Source organism: Ammospiza nelsoni, chromosome 1, assembly GCF_027579445.1.
Source record: "Ammospiza nelsoni isolate bAmmNel1 chromosome 1, bAmmNel1.pri, whole genome shotgun sequence".
Classification (NCBI taxonomy): Eukaryota; Metazoa; Chordata; class Aves; order Passeriformes; family Passerellidae; genus Ammospiza; species Ammospiza nelsoni.
Genome location: NC_080633.1, coordinates 64877995 through 64895733, shown reverse-complemented (window position 1 = coordinate 64895733; position 17739 = coordinate 64877995). Strand labels below are relative to the sequence as shown.

The following is a 17739-nucleotide window of genomic DNA, read 5'->3' as shown; positions in this document are numbered from 1 at the left end:
AAAAAAAGCATAATGTGTGGTGGACATGTGTTGACATCAAAAGGAACTTGTGTGTTGGTGAGGATGATGCACACAACCAAGTATGATTCCCATAGATACAAATAGCTTCTGACAGGATGGAAAAGTAGAAAAGGAAAGAAAAAAAAAGAGCAGGCAAGCAGGAAGATGTGACAAAAAGCAATATAAAGGAGAAAGCTTTGTCCACCAGATGATCCATGCTTGGAGACAGCCTACAGTTCTTGTGTAGACAGCAGCTTCCATGTAAGTCCATGGGAGATTCTGGATACTCATTACTTCTCCTGATTAGACTTCAGATAAACTGAGATGCATATGTGTGGAATAGGATCCCAAGCTCTGGGCAAGTATTTCTGCAAATCCTCATGCTGGAGTGTTTCTATCCAGTGACATGAAGGGCTGGGCCTTTCATGGTTACCTCACCCCAGTTTCTCCATAGTTCAGAGCTTAAACCAGGGCTCAGGTCAGGTCCCTTTCCACTGCTGCAGTGTGTGTGGTTTGTTGCAAATAGTTCTGGTTGGAAAAGGTTTAGCATGACAAAAATTGATGTAGTATCTTACACTTCTAAACTGCTCCTTTTGAAATTCCATACACTGTGGCTTACTGTGTTGGGCAGGTGGAGTGGCAGGATAATGGATGCAGTGTTATCCACTGGCCTAGTTGCAGAAGTGCATAGCATATATTTATAGACTCAATTAGGTTTTTCCAACAGAATCAACCCTCCATAAACAGCAGTTTATGGCTGCTAGTGCATGGCATGCACATAGTCAGAGGCACCGTCAACATCCGGTGGGAATCATTGGTTTCCTGCTTCTGGAGCATCTATCTCTGAGCTGTCAGACATTCCTGAGCAAGTCTTGTTGCCCAAAAGGGCTGTGGAGCTGGTGGGGTGTGAGGGGCACTACCAGGGGCCCTGCTTGCTGGGAGAGCAGCTGTGGGGGTGGCACTGCTGGCAGGGAAGGGGCAGGGCTGCTGGGGGCTGTGCTTCCATAGAGCCCAGCCTCTTCTGTGAGACAGACAGACTGTGCAACTCCATCCCAAAGCTCACACGTAACATTATGAACAGATGTGTTGGAACTCTGGAGTGCAGTGTGCATCTCAAACTGCTTCTGTGTCAAAATGGATTTTTAATGGTGCAAAGCCATGCTGGGTGTGACAGAGTTACTCATTCCAGGGGTGAGAGGTGGTTTCACAAGCCTGCTGTGATCTTCCTTTTAAGTGGGTCTGTGGTCCTGGAGAGGGAAGACTTTCCAGGCAGCTGGTGCAGTCTGTGGCTGCTGAATGGCTCAGAAATGAGGTGAGCATATGTATTCAGGTGATCTCCTACCCTTTTGCCCCTACCAAATTAGGGTTACACCATCAGAGTGGGATTGTGCCCCCATGCCTGAGAAGAGCTCCAGAGGACACGAGGACTGTGGGAGCAGAGCAGTGGGTATCTGTGTCCAGCACAAGCCAGCCTCTTACAGTCACAGACCTCACTGATGTGACAGGCAGCAGTTAAAAGCACGTGCCAAGTTTTAAAGAAGTATTAGTCAGAATTTCCTGCTCTCTTTGTAGTGGGCTGGGGAGGGGGGGGTGTCAGCCCCATGCGTTGAGAATCACATGAGTCCACATCAAGTGTTTGAGCCTGCAGTGAGTGCTGGACTGCTACCACGTGCAAAGATAAGTGGGTATTTTATCATGGTTTTATCAGGTGTTTTTTATCATGTTGGGGCCTCAAGGCCCAGCATTTGCAAGGTCAGGGAGAAAGAGGCACCTGCTGTTGGTCTGTTCTGGCCATGGCAGCTCCCCATAAGATGGCTAAGTAGGATTCCTAACCAGATGTATCTTTAAAGTGGGGTGAAGCAGAGGGAAAGGGGAACCACAGGAGGAGGAAAGATGACCACCTCCCTGAGGAAGTACAGGAGAAACTCTACAGCTGAGTGGAAGACCATGTGTGAGAAGGGAAGAAACTGGACTGGTAACAGACTGCTGGGGGAAGGAAGGCTCTCACTTGCTGCTCTTAATGGCTGCAACTTTGTGTGTGCTTGTGGCCTTCCCCTGACGATCAGAGTACCTTCACCCTTTCACACTGCTCAGTGAGTGCTTGTTCAGACAGAGGTCAGGATGACATTCCTGTGATCACTTAGGAAATCATATGTCAGAACTGAGAGCTTCTCTTGAGCCATCCTCTGGTTGGAAAGGGTCTTTAGATTTAAATTACAGTTCTAGGTATCACAAGGGGATGGTAGGAAACAGTTGGCCAGACACTGAAGCTGTTTCAACTCTTACGCCTGTCTGAGTGGCTGGATAAAGGTAAAGCTTGATTCCTGATGAAGTTTGTTCTATGAAATACTGAGCTCAGAGAAAGTGTTAAGAGCTGGGTGACAAGAGCTGGTGTGAAGTCTGGTGACCAATATTCTGATTTTGCAGAAACTGAACATCGCCTTTGCAATTCCAGCTTTATCCCTCTCCCCTGTGGCAAGCACTGCACATGTGTGAGGGCTCATGGAGTGATCTCATGCTCTCCCCTCTCTCTCCCTCTGTCTTCCTGTGTTGTCCCGTCTCTTTTTGCAGGTCAGCGTGGAAGTCTTGGTAGAATACCCTTTTTTTGTATTTGGACAAGGCTGGTCATCATGCTGCCCTGAAAGAACCAACCAGCTCTTTGATTTGCCATGCTCCAAACTCTCAGTGGGGGACGTCTGCATATCGCTCACACTCAAGAACCTGAAGAACGGCTCTATTAAAAAGGGCCAGCCCATGGACTCAGCTAGTATCTTGCTGAAGCATTCAAAGAATGACAGTCTAGCTGGAAGTAGACACAGGTATGCGGAGCAGGAAAACGGGATTAATCAGGGAAGCGCACAGATGTTAGCTGAGAATGGTGAACTGAAGTTTCCGGACAAAATAGGATTGCCTGCAGCACCTTTGCTCACCAAAACAGAACCCAGCAAGCCCCCAGCAACAAGGAAGAGGAGGTGGTCAGCCCCTGAAACACGAAAACTAGAGAAATCAGAAGAGGAGCCACCTTTGACTCTTCCCAAGCCTTCTTTTATTCCTCAGGAGGTTAAGATTTGCATTGAAGGTCGATCCAACGTAGGAAAGTAAAAGTTGTTTGGGGAAAGGAAATTAGGCTATCCCTTGTCATTTTTATCCAGATTACTGTACTGTAGACTAAATAACCCAGTATTTACATGTTATCATCTTATTTTAGGTTTATGTTATAACCTTGTTGTTATAGTTGCAGCTGGTATTATGCAGGAGACTGGTGCATATGTTTTTCCACAAGTGTTTGTCAGTGACTAGGTTTATCGAGAGCTACAGAAGGGGCAGTATCTGCTTCACACACCCTTAGTGGAAATGAATGTGTTGTCATGGCTCCTGTTTTCTAACACCTCGTGTAGGACAGGGTCCAGCTGTGATTTGGTTTTCTTTTAATCGCTTTCTGTTTGTTTTGTTGTTCTGGTTCCTGTTCTAGTTTTTTGGGGGGGAGGTGAGGAGAAGGGAACTGTAGCAGAGGTGTGTGTCAAACATGGGGTGCGTGTGCGTGCGTGTGTGGGTGTGGGTGCGTGCCAGCCCCCGGGGTGGGACGGCCGCTCTCTGGCGGGTCGGTGATGAGGTTTCCTCACCCCAGGTGGATGCTGAGGACACAACCAACCCTTGGGTGTGTTACTGAAAAGGATCAGACAGTCTCTGATGTTTTCAACAACAAGCCAACTCTTACTCAAGACTCTGCTATACATATATATATATATATATATATATATGTGTGTGTATATATATATATATATATATATATATATATATATATATATTTGTGTGTGTGTATATGTATATATATATTTTTCCCCCATGGGGTCTGACTGCACTGATTTTTATTCCTAAAGCAAACTGCCACACCACATTTCCTTTCTGCTTGCTAGTGCAGTTCCATTGCCCAGAGTCAGCGACGGCGGGGCTGTCCAGAGCCTCGACCGCAGGGTTTCCCTTGAGGGAGGGGGGTGGGTGGGTGTGTACGTGTGCCTGGGTGTGTGTGGGTGTGCGTGGGTGTGCTGGGTGTGCGTGGGTGTGCAAGGAGGCCTCTGGCTCTGCGGATGCGCCTGGCTCAGGCTCACTCCTGTTTCTGTGCAGTGTTAGACAAATCGACCGGGTTACGCCATTGACATTTGCTTCCACAAGGTAGATGCAGACTGCCCCTTTGAGATCACAGGCATCCATCGTTTGCAGTTAGGTTGCAAATCTTTGTCTTTAACTCTAGTACTGGTTTTAGTTCTTGGTTATGGACAACTGGTGCCACTTTTTTCAAATTGCGGTGCGTGACACAGGAATCCGCTGTTGAAGATGAACCTAGAATGTCTTTAAGCACTTAAAATGCTGTTCACACTTTATTGCTGAGCATCCTGGTCTAACACTCAGTACGTACTGTATATCACTTTAATCTGCTCGGAAAGCAACAACAACAAACAAACAAATCTCTTCAACACTGTAACTACATGCAACTATGTAAAGTTTTCTCACAGGCAAGATGCTGAAAGTTTTAATGTGGTTTCAAAGGGATGAATGTGAATTATTGAACTAGTATGTGACAGTCATTGTCCACAAAGGACTACTTAATAGGAGGCACTTTTTAAACTTTAATGCTTGAGAAAGAGTTAAAGGCATATGCGAGCTGACATAATAAAAAAGAAAAAAAAGAGAAAGGAAAAAGGAAAGAGGAAAAATCATTGTCCAGTGTTTTTGAAAAAGATGGACTTTAAAGAATCTTGCAATTTGCACATCTTGAGTTTATCATTTGTGTGGTATTCCTGCAGTTTTTACCTAATAATGTTGTGGGGTGGGGGGGTCTGAAAGAGCATAAACAAATGTAGCAATTACTCACTAACCTGCCTACGCTCTAGGCCATTTCATAGGGTTACGTTCCTTTCAGAGTTCATTTTTGGTCTTTCTACCTTATCGGCCACACAGAACCAGGTCCTACTGGGACACCTCTGAGAATTTTTCTTCAGACTTGCTGAGAGAGTTTTCCAGAAAAAAACCCATTTCTATAAGTAAGCAAGGTGTTTGTTTGTTTTGAAAACAAACCTATTGTTATTTTATTATTTTTATTATTATTATTATTTGTTATTTTAATTGCATCATTTTCCATTGGAAAGGCGACATTTCAGGAGTTTGGTACAAACCAAGTAGGAGCGGGGGATTCACGCGTTCAGTCTTTTCTTTCCCCAGGTAGGGCCGGATCCTCTGAGGTGCTGTGCACCCAACCTCCTGCACGAGCCTTGGGGAGGTGCAGCATGAAGTGTGTCGGGGCTGAGTGCTAAAGCCTGTCGCTGCTTCTTGGAAGATCCCAGTGGGATTGCAGTGGGATTGCACTCGGGCCCTCTGTGAGCAAACGTTCGTGTCGTCATTTTTGGTTGGCGAGTTCACATCCTTCAGGTAGTTTTGAAGAAGCTGTACTCATAGGGAGAACAGGAAATCAAAGTCCGTCATTAGAAACACAGTAACCTAAAGTGAACAAATTTCTTTAAAGTCTTGTTTTCCCTCTCCCCTGAAATACAGTGCTTTTCTTTGAGAGAAGAAATGTTAACCCCAAACCCCATCTTTGACTCTTGTTACTTGTTACTTGAAATTTAGCTCACACCAGACCGAATTGTTTTTATACCATATTCTGGGGTGCACCAAAAAGTTGAAATATGTTTAAAATAGCTTGAAACTTTTTTTGAATTTCCTTGAATTTTATTAACCTCTCGGCAGGCTACCAAATAGCTGAGTGGGTTTCTTCTCACAATCACACAGCTTAGTTATTGCTTATTTGTTAATATTTCTGCTCAGAGAAGTTGCTTAATCTTCCATATACTCTGCTCAGGGCACTTGCAATTTATTGTTTCGTTTTGTTTCCTGGTTTTTTTTTAAGCTTTGATGGTAAAGGAATAGAAAGAATTACAGATTTTAGTTCACAGTCTTACCACTATTTCTGTACTTCACGTGTACTTAGAAAAAAAGAAATCTCAAGTAAAACCATATGCATACACATTTGTGGTCAATAAGGAAGCAGGGGCTATTAAACTGACTGGATCTATTCAACTAACACTAAAAAAAAAAAAAAAATAAAAAAATACATTTGGAGCAATAGGAATGTATTAGTTCTGTGCTTGTATTTCAGACTGAGGAATTCTGAAATAACTGGTTCTTTCCAAACAATTGTCCCCTTCCATGCTTTAGCTTTTGTAGGATGTGCAATACTTCACGTGCCAACTTAGACTCACCTGTGCGGTGTTAGCTAGATCTCATACCCACTTCTGATTTCCCCTGGTTTTGTCTCTTCTGAATTCTTTCTTTCTACCTTTCTCCCTGCCCCCCTCCCCCCTTAATAAGTCCCTCCCTGTCCTCCCCCCTCCAAAAACCCGCACCATATTAAGGGTATAAGATTCTTTGCCCCGGGAAACACAAACCCATTTTGTATTTGTTGTTTAAAGAGATCCAGGAAGAAAAAAACAAAAAGGAAAAAAAGAGATGTATTCATGTCTACATGGCATCCAGGCAGAGGGTGGCACTCACCATATGCCGTGGCACCTTCTGCCTGGGCACTCGCACACAGGAGCTGGCTCCCACCAGGGCCAAGTCCTTTGCAAGGCAGGGCTTTGCCTTTCCCTCTGGCACTGAGCATCCCTTGTGGTGCAGCCCCAGGCCCGGGAGTGCCATCGATCCCCAGGGCAGATGCAAAACACCACTTGCAAGCAGGGGGATGCTGAGGTGAAGCTGAAGGAGGAGGCTCTGCCCCTGCTTTGCAATAGTAACTGAGAGCAGTTTTCTTTTTGTCTGTTTGGTCCTTTCCTTTTGTAGCAGGCCTCTTTAGTATACAACGAAATGCATACAATCACCAAGAAATTAGTCAGGGCAAAGAAAAATAAAACAAGAACCTCTTTATAGGGATTTCTTAAAAAAAGAATCTATTTGTCTGTCTATCTATCTATCTATCTATCTATCTATCTATCTATCTATCTGTCTATCTATCTATCTATCTATCTATCTATCTATCTATCTATCTCTATATATACAGTGACTGTTCCTTATAGCATCTAACTTAGGCATTGTTTCAGTTTGTCTGGGCCACATCGTGGGGAATTTGAGTTTGATGTCACTTACCTCGAGTCCTCTGGTCGAGACCCGAATCGGAGTCGCTGTTGACCTATTCTACCATTTTGTACCTTGCCCTTAGACTTGCTTTCCCTCAAAGATGCAGACCTCGGGAGGAGGGGAGGGACACACGTTCCTTTTTTCATTCCTTTAATTCCTTTGTCCCACTGTCACTTCGTTCGACCTGTCGTTCCCGTCATTTTCTCAGCATGGGGAAGTGACATCACTACTCTTGTTTCCCTTAAATCAAGGAACATTTAGAAACCTTTCACACCTTTTACTCAGGGATGGGGCTGGTGTATGTGTGGTACACTGATGTGACCAGAAGCAGCACTTTTACTGCTCCGGAGTAGGGATGTACAATGTTACAGACAAGTTTGGATTTCCTGCATCTCACAGTTTAAACTTTGTAGATCTCATTTAGATTGCAATACAAAAGCAGCAGGGTCAGCATGAACTGTAGCTGTTAGTTACCATGAAAATACACTCTCTGCAGAGATTTATATTACTTTAAAGTGTGTTGCCAGTAGTAAAAAGGAAATGGTGAAATTCTGTTAATTCTTGCAACTACTTTAAAAAAAAAAAAGCCTGCGTCAAGGAGAGCGAATTCTCAATCTTTTTAAACACTAATAGTGTTGTTTCAGAGTGGCTCTTGGTGCAATGCTCTGCATGTCATGGGACAGTTCTGCAAAAGCTTATACATGTGTGCATGGGAGGTCTGGGCTGGCCAGCAAAGGCTGCTCAGGGGCTTGCTGTAAAGCACATGGATAAATCTTTGTGGAACTGAAGCGTGGTTCAATCAGGGCCAGATCCTGGCCTTAACTGGGCAGTTGGAAAAATGTCGGGGTTGACCAGGGCAGAAGCCTTGGGCAGGTAGAGGGGATTTGGCCCATTGAAACACTTTCTGCTGTCCCAGAAACTTGACAAATGGCAGAATGAGATATGCACTCGTACAGTTTCCATTTCTTTCCTCCCCATCATCACAGGTAGCAGCAGAGTCCAATGTGAGCTCTGGCCAGTGTTGATGTGAAAAGCAAGGGGAACATGCCACCAGAGTGGAGGCAGTAACTTCCTTTTCTCTGGTTTTTCCAACCCTTCCACTCTCCCAAATCCTGTAATACATAGCAAAATGAGAATTTGTTGATGCAGATATGCATATGTGCACACACACCCCCAGGCAGAAGTGTCTGTTTGCACACAAAGAAGTTATGTGTGCATTTTTTTTATGTGTATGCCTACATGTCCACTTGATTCCCTGTCCTGAGGACAGCCTTGCTTTGTGCCCATAGGGAAATTCCAAACGCGTTGCACACCTCTACTCCAGAGTTCAATTTCTTTTACATAGACGACCTCGCTTCAGATGTGTTACCTTTACTGATAGGATCTTTTCTTGTAGCACTATACCTTGTGGGAATATTTTTTGATGCAAACCTAATTTGAGAAGCTTATAAAAAATAGAAACTTTTTTTGAAGCACTCACATTGAGGAGTACAGGTAATGTTTTAAAAAATTGCACAAAAGAAAAATGAATGTTGGAATGATTCATTCAGTGTTTGAAAAAGAGATGGCTCTGTTTGAACAGTGAGTTTCATACCTTGTTTGTAAAAAAAAAAAGTTTTTAAATACAAAAGCAGAGAAAGGTTGAAAGTTACATGTTTTTTGTATATAGAAAATGTCATGTCTAGATGATCTGATTTGTATTGGCTCTGGCCAGGAAGAATTATTACTTAAAAGGCTCTTAAAGAACAACTGTGCTTAATTTTCTGTTCGTATTACATGGGTCCCGTTTCTGGGGAATGGAGTCACGCTGTTAACTCCTGTGCTGAAAATACACCTTGGAGCAGCAATTCCTGAGTGCAGCTACCGGGCACTTCGAAGGGTGGCTACTGTGCAAAACGAGAGTCTCCGTCTCCAGTTGTATTTTGGCTTTAAGTCTGTTCCGCCTGCGCTGAGGGAGCCCCTGGCAGCCCAGAGCTCAAGGCTGGTTCCGAGGGAGCCTTGGCCGTGCCCTGGGCAGGCCCAGGTGTGGGGACCCTGCTGGTGCTGGCAGCCCTCGGGTTGAGAGCTGCTGCCAGCTGAGCACAGCCTGCATAGTTTCCACCTGAGACCTTTTGGTCCCATTTTTTTTCTCTCTCTGGGGATGCTGTTCCAGTTTTTTTCAGCACTTCCTGGTCCAGATGAAATCCAAAGAGTACAACCCTGAGCTAGAAGTGCTTGTAACAAGGTATCCTTGCCCAGCACTAGCAGCAGAATGGTACCTGAGGCGACCCGGCCCTCCAGCCCCAGTCACTGCCCCTTTCTCCCACCGCTGCTGCCAGGAGCAGCTGGTCACACGGTTCCAGTGACGGTCTTGACCAATGGCAAGACTGATGTTTTCAGAAGCCAAAAGGAGAGGATCCTGAAGCAGTTTCTGAAGAGAGGATCCTTTTCCTGTCCAAAGATTGAGCTGGGCAGCTGGGAGCTGGCGGCAGGGTGGAGAGGGCAAAGTTTCCAGCTGCTCCCATCCCCCTCCCTGGAGGTGACCCATCTTTGGCTCCCACAGGCACAGGGGATGGGAACACTCGCCCTGTGCAAGTGACCCCTGGGCACTCAGAAACCAGCCCCAGTTGTGTCACGGTGAAGTGCGTTCAGCCAACAGGTAGTATTTATACAGTAACTGTCTCTAAGGGTTCCGTAGGTTTTTTCTTGTTGTTAGCTGAAAGGACGCAAGTCTTCCACTGAGGATTTTTTGGAGGCTTCATCCAAGGTTGTTTCTTTTTTGTTAGTTTCTATTTTGAGCAGTTAAAGCTCCTGTGCCCTTTCCCTCGACCACGCAGTAGGTGTGCATTGGAAGTGTTGTTTGCAGCGAGCGGAGTTACTTGTTGAAGCTGTCCTTGCTGTACTACGAGACTGGTGATGGGCAGAAACTTCAGGGCCCAGATCCCCAGCCAGGGTGGAGCCAGGGTGGGACCACTGGCTCTGCCGGCAGTGTGGGTCTGCCCGTTCACACCTGCTGGCGAGGGGATTCCACCCTGGCATTTGCTTTAAAAGTCCAGGGCCCAGGTACTCTCCCGTTGAACAAGGTCTGCAGAATTCTTGTTCCAGTCCACTGGGTTTGGATCTGGGCAGCTGAGGGCAAAAACGGGCCGGGGGTGGCCGCAGGTGGCTCGGATGGCCAGGCGCTTCGCGAAGTTACTAATCTGGTAAGGCATAGATGCAACTCTTCACGACAGTCAGCTAATGTTGAAACTCACTAATGTATGTATTTGCTCCTTTTTTTTTTTTTAATAATGTATTAACTTGTTGAACACTGTTCTTTTCGCAGTGTTACAAAAGTGGGGGTGGGGGAATTTCCCAACCTTTTTCAGTTTGGGTGAGCTACTGAAATCCATTTTGTACTAGCTATGTCACCGCTCCCGGCAGCAGCTGGCAGCGGCGCTTGGCCGAGCCGGGGTCAGGTCCAGCCATTAGACATCAGTAGTTTTTAAAGTAATTTGTTTTTTTTAAATTGTCTAGTATTACTAATGAGGGTTGTTGCAAATCACACTTCCAGTGTAGTTCCTAGTGTAGGCCCAGTAAAAGGGATATCGCAGCTTTGTGTTGGGGAGAAATTGAGCTGACATGGCCAGTACAAAGGAGAAAATAGGGAGGGAATAACGTTTTGCACCTTATTGAAAAGAGGAGAAGATTTTAAGTGCATACAGACATAGTTAAGAGCTTTTATTGTGACAGGAGAACTTTTTTCCATATGCGTGCATACTCTCTGTAATTCCAGTGTAAAATATTGTACTTGCACTAGCTTTTTTAAAACAAATATTAAAAAAAATGGAAGAATTCATATTCTATTTTCTAATGGTGGTGTGTCTATTTGTAGGATACACTCGCGTCTGTTTATTGAATTTTATGGTCCCTTTCTTTGATGGTGCTTGCAGGTTTTCTAGGTAGAAATTATTTCATTATTATAATAAAACAATGTTTGATTCAAAATTTGAACAAAATTGTTTTAAAGAAATTGTCTGTATACCAGTACAAGTTTATTGTTTCAGTATACTCGTACTAATAAAATAACAGTGCCAATTGCAAATGTGTGTTTTGTCTTTTATGACTGAAGGGGAGAGAGCTTTCCTAGGGACATAATTTGCCCAGTTTAATTCCCTGCCCAGTCCTCCCCCAGCCCTGCCCTGGCAATGCATTTGAGAGCATTGGCTTTTATTTGTGACGATTCCCAAAGGCGGCCTGTACCCACCCACCCCATGGACATACAACGCTCTGCAGCCCATCAGGGTGAAGCTTTTTATTGCATAACAAAAACTTGGGAGCAGTTGGGATGATTGGGCAGCACACACGGGGATGCCACAGCAGAGGGAAGGGGGGCAGCATCTCATCACCATCTCAGCAGGGCTGAGCAGGGCAGCAAAACACTGAAAGCCCAGCAGCTTTTTGGCCAATGACACAGAAGCGCTTCACAGTTATCACAGGCAACACCATGGAGTCCTGGACTCCAAACTGATTTATGTATGAAAACTTTGGCCAGCAAACACTGTGTCAAATAAATGTTGGGGAGGGCTCGATTAAGCATCACCACAAATGAAGCTAAGGCTGCAGGGGGTGGCCTGTCCTGAGTGTAGAGCTGTGCAGCATCTACTCAAGACACGCTTCAACCCCGCTGCCCCTGGCAGCTCCCCGCCCACAGGGAAGGGCTGGCCCTCTCCCACCTGCTGGCCTTGGCTGCTGCAGAGGGAAAACTCCTGTTCTTGAGCCCAAGCATTTTCCCCCCTCCACTTCTCTTCTACACAAGGCCAAATCTGGCACTGGCTTCAAAAGCCCTCCTGGCTCCAAAAGAGAATTTTTGGTGTAAAACTGGTATTAGCAACTAAACAGCACCATCCCCCAGTGGGAGATGTGAGATGGTGATGGATAGACACTGTACATACAGCAGCAGAAAGCTGCAGCAACAAGTCTGTCACAAGAGTGGAGTTCAACAGGTATAAAGTAGGGAGTGCTTGGTTCAGAAAAGCTTCAAACTCTCATCATGTCCTTGACTGAAAGCAGCTGTCCCAACACAGTGGGGCTTGGCCAACAGCTGCCACATTTCTTCCTTATCCCCATCCTTTCTACCCCTGCTACTGACTAGCTTAAAGAAGAGACAGGCACATTTTATATGGGAAAAGCTCCCCCAAAGGCAAACAGAGGCTTCTTCTGATCCTGCCTTTTAACTCTCCATATTTACAGGGTGTCCCCATCCTACATTCAACCCCACCATGCCCTGAGGGAGAAGAAAGTGACACCAAAGCACAGGCAAAGCCCCTGCCCCATTGGCTGTTCCAATGAGCAGATGGGAATGTGTTTCTCCCAGAGAATGGAGACCTTGGTGGCTTGTTTTGCATCTGTCAGGATGCTGGCTCAAGCCCACCCCTTTAGCAATTATTCACACCTACAAGGAGGTGTCCCCTTGCACAGTGCACTCCTTGCAGCCACCACAGAGTCACTGGGGAGTGCGCAAGGCCACTCCTGTGCCGAGCCCTTCCCTCCCAAGGAGAGTTCTGGTAACCAGGCTCTGTGGGCAGGAGCCCACCCTGCAAAATGTGCTGCAGCAAGGCAACCCCAGAGCAGCACTGGGAGTGCCAGGGCTGTTAAAGGTGTCCTTATGTTCCAAGAAGCCACAGGCAGACATGCTCAGCAGGGATTGCTTAATGACAAAATGTTGCCCTTTTCAGCATCCCCACTTGTAGGTCTTTGGTATGTTAAACTGCACCCCTGTGGATCTAGTGGGAACCTCAACACTGCTCTTGGGAGCCCAACAATTGCCTGGCTGGGGAAGCAGGCATGGCCCTGGCCTGCAGTACAGGCTGTCACACTCACAGCATTCCTCTGGACAGGATGGGGTTGGAGTGTAGGATTAAAGAAGACCTGGTTATGCAGAATGACAACATTAAGCATTATTAAGCACTTTAAAAATTTCCCACAAAAGGACACCAAGTAACAAAAAACCCAGTTAGATGTGCAGGTGAGGTAGATCTAAAAATGGCACATGGCATTTGTCAGTGGTTGTGGTCTTGACTTGGACCATCCTGCCAGACAAAGCGTGTTCCTGGCTCCCTCTGCCTCCGTTCCTTGTGGGAGTGGCAGCAGGCTTGAGCAGGGTACAGGACCTGGAGCTAAGTGAAGATCAGGGCAAGAGCTGCAGCAATTGCTCAGGAATAGGTGTTAAAGGGGACTCCAGTGCTTTTTTGTATTTTCCAGCCTGTCTCAGAGCTGCACATAAACAGTGTCAGTGATAAGCACTGACATAGCTAAGGGTTATTCCTGAACAAAATTCACATAAAACTGGGTGAGATGTAGACATGCCACCAGTTCAGCCTTTATGCATCTCATTTTTCTCTCCTGCTCACTTTTGGAGAGGAGAAAATGAAAGAAAACATTGTTGCTTATCAAAACAGTGGTAGGACCTGCTATTCAGAAAACCAAATACCTAACATCAAAACTTTATCAATCACCATTCATGGCATCAAATGTCATTCATAGACTGAAGAATTCTGGGACAGCTTAAGAATAGCTTGTCCCTGTCCTATTAGTCACTGATCACAGTTATGTGCAGGAGAAGAAGGAAAGGAGGTGGAAGAGTGGCCCCATTTGCCACACTTGTAGAGAGGCAGCCTCCCCTTGCCCCCAGCACCTGCCCTTTTGAAAAGAAACTGTTCTGAGGCCATCATAAAGCTGCTTGGTTTGGTGTGCGCATGATCTCTTAAAAAAATGTTTACAAATATATATATTTTCTTATATGCATATGTATTTCTTAAATTCCACTTAGAAATGTAGCTAAAAAAAGTAGAAAAGCGCTAGTGAGAGTGGGCATGAGACCAGCAGAGTGCTGCACTTCCCACATGTGAAGGCACCAGTGTGGAGACACACCTGTGGTCAGGCCTGGGCTGTGGTGGTCCAACCCCACTCCTGACAGAGGTGTCCATTTGCTCCCCCTCCACATCACATAAACAGAGAGCAGTGCTGTCCCACAGCTGTACTGATGCAGAGAGGTCACACTGCCCTGCTCTGGGCCTAGTGCAGCTGAGAGCAGCAGGGGGCCCATGGCGCCTTTCTGTGGTGGAGAAGCCTGGCATTCTCTTAACATGATGCTTCCAGGCTGGAGGGAACTGGAGAGATCAGGGCCTGGATTCACAGGGCCTGCTTCTCTTCTGCATTCACATTCCTTTATGATATGTGGGCAAGACAAATGGTCCTTGCAGCCAGCACAAGCATAACCTGTGCTCACATCAAGGCCCTCGTTCTCTTACAAAGCAGAGGAAGAGGTCATCCCACAATTAAGAAGTACATCCTACATGTTAAATACCAAGAAATTTAGAAGATACCCTCTGCTTTTTCTAATGTGCACAACACACTGAAAAATCACCAGGGATCAGCTTGTGGCCTGGATTTGCTTCTCAGCATGGTTAACTGTACCAGTCCTTGTGATTGGCTTTTTGAGCGGTCCAGTGTATAAGTTTAATTCTAGAGTTTCTCTTTGCTATTCCTTTTCCTACAGATCACTTTTTTGCTTTTCAAAGGAAGCCTGCCTCTTTCCACAGATGTCTACAGGAGGGGAAAGTAAGACTCTGAAGTACTGAAGTAACACCAGCTGCATTATCATCTCAGCAGCAGTTTAAAGTAAGTGGCCAAGCATTATTAATTCACTGGTGCTCACTTTTACATCATTTATCATATTGAGCTACTGTGGTATTCATGTGGATGCAATGTGTATTTCCAAAGAAATTTTCATTGTGATTTATCAATTAATTATTAGGCCATTACACTTTATTGAGGTGTTACTCAGAGTCTCAAATATTCACTACTGCCTTTAGAGCAAATACTTTAACTCCATCTAAGCCTGACAGTGCCTTGCAATCAACCAGGCTGCTCTGCCAAAAGCTCTCTCTTGCTTTACATGATGTCAAGGACTGCAAAGGAGTGGTACCACATAACCAGAAGGCAATTTGATCCCTCTGGCGTCCTCCACCTGGCCACAGACAATACGCTGCACAGTGTTTTTACATCTTTGCTAAATGGATGTGAGCGGGCAAGGGAACAGGGAGGGCTACAAAGAATCATCCCCCCATGTCAGGCTTACAGTTGCTGAGTTTCAATATCTTAAAAACCTGTTCCCAGAGAGAAGGTAAAAGCAGGAACCCAGGTAATTCAATAACTGCACTTATGATAAAGCAGGCAAGCTCTGAAAAGTGGTCACCTGAATAATCTCCTCAGACAGGGGCAGGGGGGCCAGCACGGTTTTGCTACATTCAGTGCCCGCTTCTCTGAAGGGGCAAGTCCATTGAACAGGGAGGTTTAAGAAAGAACAGCACCATCAGCCCTGTGAACTGAAAGTGACAGAGATCTGGTGTTTTTAGCATCACATCTCACCAGCAGCCAGGCCTCATCTACCATCCACCTCTGGCAGCTGTGCCATATCATCTGTTCTTTAGCCAGAAAAAAGATGAAGAGAATTTGAGGATTTTTTTTCTCCACGCAATTCCTTTCATCTTTTTCTCTCCCAGCCTGCAATTTCTGAAAGGTGCACTGCCAGAAAGTGGTGGTAGCTGACAGGTCAGTCTTAGAAAAGGGAATGTGTGAATGTGTGCAGGCGTTAACAGCCATGTCTGTACAAGCCAATTCCTTGTTAACTGAGGTTTCAGCAGCTATTTTTCAGAGGGGAAAAAAAACAGGTGAAGAAATGACTAAAAAATAAAATAGGCACAATGATAAAAGATGAGGCAATTGCATTTTGAATCAATGGCATTGTGTTAATAGCATGACCTTCCCCTTCCAAATCCAAGCCATAGCCAATGGCTATGACACTGCCGTTCTGAGAGAGAGAGAGGGAAGTTTGCCACTAACACAACATGGAGGAGAAAGCAAAGGAAGAGAGCAGCCCTTCTTGCTCTTCTTCCCCAGCCCTCTCTCCAGCCCCCCAGGCCTAGGCTAGGAGAAGACCTCGTTGTGCTGCTGGGTGACCCGGATAAACGTCGTTCTCTTGCTCAGTTCCTTGAGTTTGGCAGCTCCCACGTAGGTGCAGGTGGAGCGCAGCCCCCCGAGGATGTCCAGGATGGTGTGTTCCACATCCCCTTTGTATGGCACCTCCACAGTCTTGCCCTCTGAAGCCCTGGAGAAGAGATCAGTCACTGCATTCATATGGATGCAAAGCATGAGTGTGTTTAATGGAGAATTGTGGCACTGAACTCTGCAGGCTGCAGTTTACAAATGTGCCCCCAGCTTTACTGCTTGCTGCTGCTTGGTGCTCTCAAGCACTGAAATGCCTCAGCTCCACTCACCACCAACACTGAGAAGTAGAAGCAGACAGATCTTGTAGATGCTCTAATATCCCATGAGTTTATTTACAGATCTGCCCCTTCCTCCCCTCTACCATCTGCCTACAAGCAAGTGGAACTTCCAGCTTTATTGAAAAGTAAATTTGACTGTGAGAGCTGCAACCTTAAAGTATAAGGAATGGCCAGACTCAAAAAGAGAAATGTTGGAGCTGGTTCTCAGCAGGCACCACCCAGCACAGCTCTACAGAGGCTTCATGGCCCTTGGGCTCTGTCCCATGTTACTGATCAGCCACAGATGGAAGTGCTCTGGCTGTCTCCTACCAGTGTGATTCTCCAGAGGTCACAGAGAGAGAGAGCAGGAAACCCGTTACAGAAACCTGCTGCACAGCTGTCCCTTGAAGCTAAAAGGTGATCTAGCACAATTCAGTGCCAGGCAAAAAGGCCAGGAAAATACCAATGCTGTGAATACCAATACTGTCAAGTGCTGGTGCATGCCAGCACAGACTACACTGTTCCCAAAAAGCACATCTGAAAGAGTTACATGATGGAAGAATCCAAGCAAATAACTTCCACTCCTCCTCCAGCTTTCTCCAGCCCTGTCGCAGACATTTTTTCATAGAAATCTTTCTTTGGGACTTGTTCGTTTTCTGGGAAGCAAGGGCCCCAGAAAGAGAATATAAAAAATTGTTATCAGCTGCTGTGGAAAGCAATAGGATGCACCTGTGATTGGGTCATGTTCCCATATTTATAATTAAGAGCCAATCACAGGGCAAGCTCTCTGGAACACAGGGACAGAGAATTCTCTTGTTTTTAGATTCTTTTCTATTCTTAGCTTAGCTTAGCAGCATCCGCAACCTCTCTTCTTATTCCTATTAGTATAGTAATAATGTATTATATATCATATATCAATAAATCCAGCCTTCTGATCAAGAAACAAGATTCTCGTCTTTCTCTCACCCCAGCAACCACCTCAGGGCACTGTAATACAGCCCCATGTTCACCAATCCCTCCTGTAGCGGAGACCCTTTATGAGGTGATCAGTGGCATCAGCAGCTGATCCCATTACACTTTAGAGTAAGCTTGTCCTGCCTGGCACACTGGCTCTTCTGGGAAGGGAAGCCTTGGGAAGGGAGGGTCTAAGACCGATGAGGAGACGCTTTCCTTCTGCCCTACAAAATGGAGGTAGAAATCATGGCACCGGTCTGTCATTATTCTAAATGTGGCTTTATTTGCTTCTTCCTTAAAAGTTTCCAGGGGATAGTACAAGAAAGGGCATGCCTGTTTGTAGGCTCCATTTGTGAATCATTAACAACAG

The 17739-nt window shown here is 45.7% G+C and overlaps 2 protein-coding genes and 1 long non-coding RNA gene across 15 annotated transcripts in view; 1 reads left to right on the top strand and 2 right to left on the bottom strand.

Annotated features, from left to right (window-relative positions):
- Positions 1-3123, top strand: part of ATXN1 (ataxin 1) — a 215453-nt gene extending 212330 nt beyond the window's left edge. For all 10 annotated transcript variants that reach the window (XM_059471813.1, XM_059471863.1, XM_059471840.1 and 7 more), the window contains one exon: positions 2572-3123. In XM_059471813.1, the coding sequence (XP_059327796.1) occupies positions 2572-3102 (531 nt within the window). In that variant the 3' untranslated portion in view covers positions 3103-3123. The remainder of the gene's footprint in view (positions 1-2571) is intronic.
- Positions 1-17739, bottom strand: part of LOC132073135 (uncharacterized) — a 1090256-nt gene that overhangs the window by 82673 nt on the left and 989844 nt on the right. The gene's annotated exons all lie outside the window — the stretch shown is intronic.
- The window catches only part of GMPR (guanosine monophosphate reductase), a 42213-nt gene continuing 35860 nt past the window's right edge, over positions 11387-17739 (bottom strand). Inside the window, exon 9 of the mRNA XM_059478303.1 lies at positions 11387-16258. Coding sequence (XP_059334286.1) covers positions 16078-16258 — 181 coding nt within the window. The 3' untranslated portion in view covers positions 11387-16077. The remainder of the gene's footprint in view (positions 16259-17739) is intronic.